The sequence below is a fragment of the Onychostoma macrolepis genome, chromosome 06 (assembly GCF_012432095.1).
Source record: "Onychostoma macrolepis isolate SWU-2019 chromosome 06, ASM1243209v1, whole genome shotgun sequence".
In the NCBI taxonomy this organism is placed as follows: Eukaryota; Metazoa; Chordata; class Actinopteri; order Cypriniformes; family Cyprinidae; genus Onychostoma; species Onychostoma macrolepis.
The window spans coordinates 15,056,588-15,069,162 of NC_081160.1; the positions used below are offsets into that span (position 1 = coordinate 15,056,588).

The window sequence follows — 12,575 nt, forward strand, 5'->3', positions numbered from 1 at the left end:
CTATTTCGTTATGCTATTATTACGAAGAAAACAGATCCTAGACCAGGAGTTATGGGCAGTTTTTCCATCTAAAAGCCATCAGTTAGACTATTTTACACTATGAGTTAGATTATTACACATGCTAAATTAAACTCGGTCCGGAGGGGGGGCACAGGGATGCCCATGGGCGGGGCAAGGCCTCTGGCGCCGGGCCTGATCTGACCATAGAAGCCAGTCCCGTTTGAAGTTCCAGTCGTGTCTGACAACTGAATATGCTGGAGTTTGTTTTTGGATGAGAGCATTTTCTTTTCTTGATTTTGATTTAGATTTTTTTTTTTTTCTTGAAACCCTCCCAAACAACATGTGGTGTAGATGCTGTTTGATATATATTTTTTAAAGGTTTTCTGACCCCGAGACTCAACTATTTTCTGCAATTCTCCAGCTGTGGTCCTTGGAGAGTCTTTAGCCACTCAAACTCTCCTTCTCACCGTGCATTAGGACGATATAGACACTAACAGGCAGTTTTGTGACATTTTATGTTGATTGGAAATTCTTAATTATTGCCCTGATGGTGGAAATGGGAATTTTCACTGCTCTAGCTCTTTTCTTAAAGTCACTTTCTAATTTGTGAAGCTCAATTATTATAATGAGATTTTCCCCCATTTTCAATTGTTTTAGTTCAATGAAAGGTTAGATTTTTGTGATTTGTTTTAAATAAAAGATCAAAAGGATTGATAATGCAGGTTTATTTTCACTGCCTTCTTTGATCATATTTACCATGGGTACCAACAATTCTGACCACATGTGTAAGTCATAAAAACATTTACATACTTTCGGAATAAACCCCACAAAAATTGAAATAAATAAAATACAATTGTTGTTTTTTTGCATATTTTGAGGCATTGAGAACAACAGAATTGGTACTGTACGAGCAAGTCAAGAGAACTATATAAATCTATTTCTGTCTAGTGTCTTACACATATACTTTACTTCAAATGTAATTGACCTATCGGTAAGCCCCGCCCCACCCCCCTTAGTTACTGTTGCTCCCTCGGACAAACAAACGGAGTTGCACACTGTCTTACAATGACAGCTACAGTGTGAAAACCTTGTCCCACGATGTTTTTGCACAATTTTGGACACAGAAGGCCACCAAATGGGAATTAAATATTCCATGGAGGGATTTATAAAATATTTTAAAATAAATACGGTGGGTAACTCGAAGCAAGGGTTTACAGATCACAATGCAAGCGGGAGAAGTCTCATATTACGGTCGGTCATCACGATTGGATGACAACATGCAGGATCAACAGTTCATGTATGGCAGGGTACGATTAAATTAATGTACATTTAACCAGTTTAATATGGAGAGGCACTGAAATGTAGACCTTCGTTTATGTGTTTTTGACCTACACTGTACAAGACGCGAGAACAGTCCGCTACTTAGGTTTGTACATTAGCATGGACTCACCAACTTTAACGTTAGCTAGTTTTAGCCAGAGATGCCTTGCTAAAGCACAAGATAACGTTAACGCTCTGATGAAAATTGTAACTTAATGACTGTATGACAACCATACAAGTCTTCATTTGTATTGGGGTGAATACTTAGGGACATTTTGCTCTGTTTTGTTTGGATTCAGGAAATGTAATAAAATAAATTATATCGCCCATCCTCTCAGGATACCTGGAATCAGTGAATCAAGTACCCCAGGAACATTGTTTTTCCATTTTTGAAGCATAAACCCCATAAAACCGATGCGAGCTGCGGATCTTCCAATGTTTCTCTATGGCGCTGAAACCTAAAGATGTCCGAGTTCCGCTCCCCCTGCAACTGATACTCGACTGCCATTGGCTAGTCTGCGTTCGAGGGGAGGGGCTTACCGATAGGTCAATTACTGGACCCAGATGTACACAGCTTTTTCTATCCTTAAAAATATCTGTTATCAACAAGCTAATTGCTAACAAGTAAATTGTGACTGATTATTAACGAATTGATTATTAACTATTAAAAGGTATTTTATGCAAAGGCAAAGGGGCAAACGCAATGAAAATACACTGATATAGCAAACTGATGTGAAAGTAAGCACATGTATAAGAAAAGAGACAAAAAAATATTGATAGGGATTTGTCTACTCGGTCCCACTTTATATTAGGTGGCCTTAACTACTATGTACTTACATTTAAATTAATCATTTGATACAATGCACTTATTGTATACATACATGATTTTACATTGTACTTATATTTTTAAAAATACCTATATGTAGTTACATCTGTAATTAATTTATGTAATTACATTTATAATTACACTGTTGACCCATCCCTTACACCTTAACCCACCCTTAAACCTACCCATACCACCAAACCTGTCCCTAACCTACCCGTATCCCACCTCAATAGCAGCAAAAGTGTGTTGCAATACAGTATGAACACAATAAGTACATTGTACTTATTTTTTGATGTAAGTACATAGTAGTTAAGGCCACCTAATATAAAGTGTGACCGTCTACTCTTTTGGGTTTTTTTGGCTTAACAATTGTGCCAAACATTAACATTTGATGTGAAAATGGGTTTGTTTTAAATGTTTAATAAATATCTGCAAAACCGATTGCATCCACATTTGGACAGCAGCATAACCTCGGAAATAAAAAGCATTTTGAAACACGTATTATTTATTGATTTATTAAGTCATTTATTATTTAGTGATTCATTTGCACTGTACAGTGCACTGCATATTACTCTTAATGGAGCAGTACAATCAGAAAAGAAGGGAGAGTCATTATAAAAGCCATTATTTAAAGCAGTAGCATCCACAGAAGTGCAGAAAATGCCTCACCTCACACAGGAGCAGTAGAGATCCTGCAGGCCTATAGAATGGGTAATAGCGAGGCACTCCAGTATAGATCTCTGAACTCCATCAACGGGCTGCAGAAAATGAGAAGAAGGACTGACTCTTGATATTCACACCTCATCTCAGACACTTTAGTGGATCAATAGCCTGAAGCCTGCCATAAGCTAATATACAGTATAGAGTTCAGCTGTCTGAACCTTGTGTTTAATTATATTTTATTCAACTTAAATCATACTTACACTGAAGAACTTCATGAAAGCTAAAATTTTCAAAATTTCTACAGAAATTACTATTACAAAGCACTTGATTACCAGTAATTGATGGAGAAATGCCTCTTTATGGGTTATTACAAATCATACATGATAAGGGGAAAATGATAAAATTCTACTCTTTCTATGGTCACCGAAGCTCAAGTGAAATCACCCATGAGCAAATCACAGTAATGCCTATGTGAACACTACAGGAGAACTGTATCTTGACATGTAGCAGGCAGAAATATACAATTTGCAAAATAGAATCAAAAGCAATAAAGCCTGGACCACTGAATTATGGACATAATTATAGAATTAGTTGTTAACTAATACTATGTTCATAAAGCGTGAGCAATGTTGTTTTGTTATTGACTTCTAATTTGACTATGTATATATTATATTGTGTTTGCAAGTGTTTTGATGGAGTTTGCAAAATATAATATTTGTTTGTGCGAGTGAGACGAAAAACCCCCACTGCTGAATAAACTTATGCTATGCGTGTCAATAGGAAATTGCCAAAATGCTTTTTTTTGGGGGGGGAAGGAATGCATTATTATAAAATTAAGTGGAATAAATGCTGTTTTTAATAAAATGCTGTTTATCAAAGAATCCTGACAAAAAATGTTTCACATTCCACAAAAATATTAAGCAGCACAACATTGACAACAATAGGAAATGTTTCTTGAGCACCAAATCAGCACATAAGTATGATTTCTGAAGAATCAAGTGTCACTGAAGACTAATATAATGGCTGCTGAAAATCCACCTTGACCATCACAGAAATAAAATACATTTTAAAATATACTAAAGTAGAAAACAGTTATTTTGAATTGTAAAGGTGTTTTACAATAAAATAATTTTTACTGTATTTTTTTTATCAAATATCTGCAGCATTGGTGAAAATAAGAGACTTCTTTCAAAAACATAAAAAATAAAATAAATAAAAATCTTAGCATCCCCAAATCTTTAAATAGTTCATCAAAAGTATTGTGCAGTTCTGTAGGGGGAAAACTAAATTCTTAGCATACCTTTAATCAAGTCTTTCCAACACTTAAAAGGTCAAATTAGTTTGAAAGAGGAGAGGGAGTAAATGCATTCCTCTTTCATCTCTGTGTAGGATGAAATTACTGGCTGAAAAGACACAAACTAGCCTGGCCTTAAAGCATTCTTGAAAGGTGGGAGTGAGAATGAGAGACTCAGAAGCACAAACAAAACTGCTCTTCATGAATTGCGAGAAGGCTGTCAAACACTATGCTTCTTGACTTGCGCTGCCTCCCACTACTGCTTTTGTACCAGAGAGCTTACGTTCATGACAATCTGCACTTGCTGTGTAAACATGGTGAGTGTCTGCTGCAGTGCTTCTATTCTAAGAGAAGAAGAAAAATGGCAAAATACGGCTGAAGAAAGAGATGTTACACCCATATCAGACAACTTAAATGAGAGGAATCATCGTCTGGAGCCACAACACAGGGATAAGGCCATTTTGGCTGACAAATTAAATGCTCTACAAAAGCTGAACCAATGCCCAGACTTTACTCGCTCACAAATACAAATCACATAATGTGTCCCTAAAGGCTAATAAACGACAAGATGATAGTACTATTGGCGCTACCTTACAACAGACTCACTGCTTAAAAAGACTATTTACACTCCTCACCTCTAATAGACTGAATGTGTGTGCCGTGACCCCATCCTCTCTCTTACCTTGGGGAAAAAGCGGCAATAGTCCCGAGTCAGAACCATCTCGGCCACGTCTTTCAGCCCCTCAAGGCCCAGCATGTCTGCTGCTAACACAACCTGACTGAAATCAAAGACAAACACACATACGTCTTGACATTCCTGCAAAATCTAACTAAAGCCATTGCATTTTTTGCATTTACCACATTGGAAGAAAGGAAATGTCACTACAGAGTGTGTTTACCTGATATTTGTTCCTGGCGGGAAGTCTAGGATGGCACCGTACATGAAATTCAGCAGAATTTCCATTTCATCTGGACCAAGACTGATTGATAAAAAAACCCCAAAAAAACAAACCATTCAGATCATGACATTTTACAAGCTCTACAAAAAACGTTTCTCAATATGGTCTCATTTGTTAACATTAATTAATGCATTTCCTAATATATTTTTTATAACATTTATCTACCTTTGTTAATGTTACATAGTAAAAAAATGTGTAGTTTGTAGTTAACTTACGTATAAAAAATTTGATCTTTTTTCAGAAATTATGTAACAGAGCTCAGGAAATATGCAACTAGTATGATGTTCTCCTGTTCTGTTACAGTAAATGCTAAGTGTGGTTTTAGAATAAAATCGGCTCTGATCTCATACATGGACTAAAATCCACAAAAGTCTCATTTTTATACACATCATGGATTGAACTGCCTGGCATGAAACACTACACGAAGGATCCTGGTTTTCCCAGACAGACTGAGTTATGAATAATTGATAGCTGGTAGGCTGGAAGATCCTCATCAGGTAGAAGATCTGTCTGAGAACTCATGCTGAACTCTGGGACATGCGAGATCACGCACATGACCTCTCAACTTAACTGGTTTTGTGAATATAAATGGTTATCAACTGTTATAAAAGTGGCCTGCAGTATAGGTTATATAAGTGGCCTTATAGTATATAAGTTGAATATATGATGAGCAAAAAAATATTTTATAGGTGCCCTGAACCTTAAGAGTTCCTAGTAAGAGAAACCGGTAAAAGAGGAACCGACAAGAGCTACACAGAGTTTATTATAATAACTGGCTGGCTGTACAGTACCCTCTACATATACTTTATCTTTTAATCATGTCAGAGTATTCGATACTTGTATTTCTACTATTTGGCAGTCATTTATCCCATTTTGATGGGTGTCCTGCATAACCTACCCCTGCAGAGTGATACACTGACGCAAACTCTCCATCCAGCTGCCACACAACATCGCTCGGAAATACTCTGAGCGTGCACACAGAATGGCCCTAAGGGAAAGGAGAAACACACATACACACAGACAACGTCAGCTTCCCCTATCACTCACACACGCTTCACACCACATTACCCCAGTTCGATATTTGTAAAGCAGCCCTGGGAGATGTATGTGCATGTGTGTATTTGTGTGTATTATTCAATGACTGATATGCTAGGGCTTATAGGAAAAAAATCAAGAAAATAAAGAAGACCTCATGAAATTGGGGAAAGGAGATGTAATGTAAATGTGGCTCTGTCTCAAAACCTAGAAAGCTGATTAGCTAGGTTTTAAACAAGATAAAGAAACAGAAAAATCATTTAAAATTCAAACATTCCAAGTTCTTAGAAATGTACTATTTTAAATTTTTGTGGACTTCATATGGGTTTGAAAAACTTTTACTGTATACCATTTCAAATATTATTAAGCAGCATTTTTGTTCAAATATATTTCTACCATGACAACATGACAAGAATAGTTTAGCATGGTATGGAAATGACAACATTAATTATTTGGTCTTGGTGGAATTAATATGGTTTTTCTATCGAGCATTTCATCCTTTTAATAAAGCTTTTTTCTTCATTATGACATCAGGACAGTTCTATCACCCTGATATATTATACTAAATTACATATTTTACTATATATACATATATTTATATACAGGTGCTGGTCATATAATTAGAATATCATCAAAAAGTTGATTTATTTCACTAATTCCATTCAAAAAGTGAAACTTGTATATTATATTCATTCATTACACACAGACTGATATATTTCAAATGTTTATTTCTTTTAATTTTGATGATTATAACTGACAACCAAGGAAAATCCCAAATTCAGTATCTCAGAAAATTAGAATATTACTTAAGACCAATACAAAGAAAGGATTTTTAGAAATCTTGGCCAACTGAAAAGTATGAACATGAAAAGTATGAGCATGTACAGCACTCAATACTTAGTTGGGGCTCCTTTTGCCTGAATTACTGCAGCAATGCGGCGTGGCATGGAGTCGATCAGTCTGTGGCACTGCTCAGGTGTTATGAGAGCCCAGGTTGCTCTGATAGTGGCCTTCAGCTCTTCTGCATTGTTGGGTCTGGCATATCGCATTTTCCTCTTCACAATACCCCATAGATTTTCTATGGGGTTCAGGTCAGGCGAGTTTGCTGGCCAATTAAGAACAGGGATACCATGGTCCTTAAACCAGATACTGGTTGCTTTGGCACTGTGTGCAAAGTCCTGTTGGAAAATGAAATCTGCATCTCCATAAAGTTGGTCAGCAGCAGGAAGCATGAAGTGCTCTAAAATTTCCTGGTAGATGGCTGCGTTGACCTTGGACCTCAGAAAACACAGTGGACCAACACCAGCAGATGACATGGCACCCCAAATCATTACTGACTGTGGAAACTTCACACTGGACTTCAAGCAACATGGATTCTGTGCCTCTCCACTCTTCCTCCAGACTCTGGGACCTTGATTTCCAAATGAAATGCAAAATTTACTTTCATCTGAAAAGAGGACTTTGGACCACTGAGCAACAGTCCAGTTCTTTTTCTCCACAGCCCAGTTAAGATGCTTCTGACGTTGTCTCTGGTTCAGAAGTGGCTTGGTAGCCCTTTTCCTGAAGACGTCTGAGCGTGGTGACTCTTGATGCACTGACTCCAGCTTCAGTCCACTCCTTGTGAAGCTCTCACAAGTAGGGGTCGACCGATATGTGTTTTTCAGGGCCGATGCCGATACCGATTATTACAGACCAAGTAGACCGATAACCGATATTTTAACCGATATATTATGTCTAATGTAAAAATGAAAATTAATGTCAAAATTAAGAATAACAAGGGCTCTGACAAAAACTGCCTTCCCTGGTGTTGATTGCACGTCTTACTCTTGTCATCCTCCATGCATCCATCTACAATAAGGGTAATATAAAGAGAGAGTTAAAAGTGGGGCCACTGCACGCTTCATGATTAAGCCTATGAATACTGTACTACAGCTAAACAGCTTGGGGAAATGTAAGTATTTGGCTTCAATAATTTACATGTAGCATAACCTCTCATAATTATAATATAAAAGTGTAAATAATTTAATTGTCTTCATAGCTCCATTGTAGAAGTTGTGAAGAAGACTGCAACTATTTTAATTAAACTATAACACTAATAGCCTGTTATAGGCACACTTGGTTCAATAGCCTATTGAAATGTCACAATTTATGTCATCGTAATCTTGGCCTGTGTGACAGTATCTTAATCTTGGCCTATGTGACAGTAATTTCGATTACTTTTAATTTACAGTACAGTGCAAATGAAGCCATAAAACATTAATTTCAGTTATCTTTTAATCAAATGAGAGTTAAACTCAATTTTTTGGCAAACAAATGGGTTTACCATTAAAATTAAAACATGGAATAAATAGCGTATTGTGTGATTATTCTTTTAAACAAAAGTTGTTGTTGTAGTAGTAGTAGTAGTACTAGATAAACCGAACTTTTATTTTGACGGGTTGCCATGAGGACCTCTTAAGTTTCTGTATAGCCTATGTATGTGATATGACGATCGTTTTACTCAAATGAAATGGTCAAATGCTCATGAAGCAACTCTCAGAGCAGTTCTGGGGATGTTGGTCATGTATTTATGTCCTCATTTAGTGAGACGGCAGATGCTGAAAACACCGCGGCGTCGCGCACTTCAGTGTGTGTGTGTGTGTGTATAATCAAAACCGCGTGTCTGTGCCATTCACATATACAGAGACAGCAGAACATACAGAATTCATATTTAAATAAGTCTTTTTGCAGCTTAATATTTACAGATACTAGTCCATAGCGCGAGTCGATTTAAGTGTACTGACCTACTTTTGATTAATTCATCCAAACTTTGACGAACTCTGTGACTCCGCGTTATACAGTAAATTCCTTTATATGACTGGCTTCCAGCGATTCCGTCCGCGTTTTCCCATCGCGGAAACCATAAATAGATAATATTGAGGTGTTTTGCAACTTCAGTGTAGTGGATTGTGATTCATTGCAACTTGAGCAACGTCTGCTGCTGCCTTTGAGAGACAACTGATGCGTGATGATCACTGAAACTGTAGCAAGCGCTTTCAGTGAGAGTGCCTTAGTCTTCCACATTGATTGGTCTGACTCGTGACTCCCAACAAATCAGATGCGCGGTGGGCGGAGACTGCTCGAGGCCACAGAGTGGTGAGTTCTGACAGGCTGCATCAGAGCCAAATAGCGCGTTTCAAAATTAAATAATTTTATCGGCACATCGGTTTTAAAAATGACCGATACCGATAATCATAAAAATGCTTAATATCGGCCAGGCCGATAATCGGTCGACCCCTACTCACAAGTGTTTGAATCGGCTTTGCTTGACTGTATTCTCAAGCTTGTGGTCATCCCTGTTGCTTGTGCACCTTTTCCTACCCAAATTCTTCCTTCCAGTCAACTTTGCATTTAATATGCTTTGATACAGCACTCTGTAAACAGCCACACCTTTCAGTAATGACCCTCTGTGACTTACCCTCATTGTGGAGGGCGTCAATGTTCGTCTTCTGGATCATTGCCAAGTCAGCAGTCTTCTCCATTATTATGGTTTCAAAGAACAAGAGATACCCAGAATTTATACTGTAGGGATGGTCATTAATTGAAACTCAAATGTAAATATTCTAATTTTCTGAGATACTGAATTTGAGATTTTCCTTAATTGTCAGTTATAATCATCAAAATTAAAAGAAATAAACATTTGAAATATATCAGTCTGTGTGTAATGAATGAATATACCGTATTGTCCCGAATATAAGACGACCCTGATTATAAGACGACCCCCCTTTTTCCAGATGTACCTGTTGGAAAAAGGCTTTTTGAAAACCAAATCTTGTTTTTTTTTTTTCTCTCTCTCTCTCTGTAAAACACATTTATTAAATTATTTTCATATTGCATATTTTTCCAATTCTAATTTTTGTTTTGAAAGTATGGTAAATACTGGTAAAATGTACCAACAATGACATTGGAACATTTTGATATACCATTGAAATAACAGGTAGCCCATCTGAATTATATAACAATTAGGCTATCAATCTCATAGTAGCCTACAAAAATGTTATTATCAGTAGACGTGAAATCTTATTGTAGTCTTCAAATCTGGGTACTGTCTTATGTTTTAAAATCACTTACAGAGGAAGTTTGGTCCCATCAGGCTAACATGACAGTCACGATCATGCTGCTGTAAGCTTTTCTTTTTCATTTGTTTTCATTCGCGATCTTTACAACACGCATTACATTACATATTTCATGGCACACTCGTTTTATGCGTTTTTGGCGCCACCTATTGTTGTGGGTGTATTATTGACATGTCAAAGTCTAGACCCTGAATATAAGACGGACGCGTTTTTTCAGATGTATTTCCAAGGAAAAAACATCGTCTTATATTCGGGTCAATACGGTAATATACAAGTTTCACTTTTTGAATGGAATTAGTGAAATAAATCAACTTTTTGATGATATTCTAATTATATGACCAGCACCTGTATATATACACACACACTAATATATAAATTTAACAGGTGTATTCAAGTAATTTCAATGTTTATTCAAGTCCAAATTACATTTTATGTACTTTTTAAATAAATGAATAGACCCAAACAAAAAAATTCTTTGACACACTTACCTATGAAAAATTTCCACATTTTCTTTGAGATCAAGTGTGCATTTTGGTACTGTTCATGAAGAATAGCATAAACTTTTCATAAAAACTGTTCTAATCTAACCCGTTTATGAGGCAACAGGCTTGTATTATAAAACTACATTTCCCACCATCCAAGAATGATAAAATGCATAGATAATGCATACTTTACACACTTAATGCACAACCTTTGCTCTTCATTTGTTGCACCAAATCATAATTACGATTTCTGAAGCCATAAGTAGGCACTTGCCTGAAGGCAGCATTAGATACAGCTGGTGACACTTCATATGCTCTTATGTCCCACATCTTCTCCCTCCCAGCCCTCTTTTATCTCTTTCTCAGCCAACAGCCCTATTATTCTCCATCTGTCATAAACATTCACTATAAATAGACTCTTTTTTTCTAATGTGTCACTTGCTCCTGGTCTCCTCTCAGAACAAACTGCAGCTCTTACAGTGATGAGTGACTGAGGGAGGCTAAAAATAACACTTACAAAAAATTGTCTAATCTTTTTGCCTTGGCCAATTTTGTCCTCACTTGAAATGGATTGTGTCAGCGATGGATCTATTTCAGAGGAAGCCTCTCCAATTGTTATCCATTTCGTTCATTTGTCAGACAGCCCTCAGATGTGCACTCCACTCTATTCTTTTTTCACAGCTTGATATCCATTCCAGTGAAATGATAAAACAAAATCCCACTTTCCACACAAATTCGTAGAACTGCTATTGTGGGTTCTATTTACTGGTTACATTAAAGTAGATTAGAAGCCTGAAAGTGTCACACTCAAAAAATGGACCTGACCAATGGTAATCAAACTGTATAATTGATGATACACACATTTATCCACTGACCTACAAAATTCAGCAACTGTCAACGGCTGTGGATGACACTGTCAAATTAGATATGTCACAAGTTTAACTGGCTAATTAGATTTATTATTCCCTCTAAAATGTTTTAATGTTGTTTTATGTGAGAAAAATAGCAATTAAATTTGCCAGAGAAATGCTTTTTGGACATTTCTAATTGTTATGTTGTCATTTTAGTTTCAAATTAGAATAACAATTCTAAATTATCTAGCATTTTCAATTATTTGTACGTGGTCTATTTAATATTCATAAGCTATCCATGCATAAAAGTTAAACAATTTAACTGGGTAATAAGATTTACTGCTCTCTCTAAAATATTTTAATGTTGTTTTATGTAAAAAAAAAAAAGAAAAAAAAAATAGCAATTCAGTATTCAAAAGAAATGTTTTAAATGATTTTTAAACTTTTTAATTAGAAAAATGCATATTATTAATTAAAAGAGTCATTTTAAATTATTTGTACATGGCACATTTAATATTCATAACCTAGCCATGCGTGAAGCTTCAACGAGCACATCTGTGCAAACCAATCCAAAACTGTCTCCACTAATTATTTAAAATCAAATTATGCTTATGTACCTGCTTTATAATAAATTACAGATGATTCTATAGTGTTTCATTCAGAATGTGTGTGTGCGTGTCTGTAAGAGGCACATACTGTATGTGCATGATAAAAGATGATCCTCATCTCCTGGGAGATGTATGGCCAGATGAGGGAGGGTTGATGAAAGTGAATAAGAGATGAGATGGGGATTAGCAGTGCAGTTTTTGTGTGTGTATCCTGCAGTGAGACTGACAGATCTGCAGCAGTCACCTCAAGCCTGACATACTGATCAGGACTGCAGATGTCTTTCTCCATCCATACAACCCAAACCCGCAGAGATGCTGCTACCGGCTGATGATGAGGAAGAGCCTGTTGCTATAGTAACAGGTCATGGCAACTGCTCTAACCTCTGCAGCACCAAACAAAGGTGCTAACAAGACACTCAATG

The 12,575-nt window shown here is 36.6% G+C and overlaps 1 protein-coding gene across 2 annotated transcripts in view; it reads right to left on the bottom strand.

Annotated features, from left to right (window-relative positions):
• The window catches only part of btbd8 (BTB domain containing 8), a 32,902-nt gene that overhangs the window by 13,940 nt on the left and 6,387 nt on the right, over window positions 1-12,575 (bottom strand). For both annotated transcript variants that reach the window (XM_058778875.1, XM_058778876.1), the window contains exons 6-9: window positions 5,961-6,050; window positions 5,003-5,083; window positions 4,786-4,882; window positions 2,816-2,904 (exon numbers count right to left, since the gene is read on the bottom strand). In XM_058778875.1, the coding sequence (XP_058634858.1) occupies window positions 2,816-2,904; window positions 4,786-4,882; window positions 5,003-5,083; window positions 5,961-6,050 (357 nt within the window). The remainder of the gene's footprint in view (window positions 1-2,815; window positions 2,905-4,785; window positions 4,883-5,002; window positions 5,084-5,960; window positions 6,051-12,575) is intronic.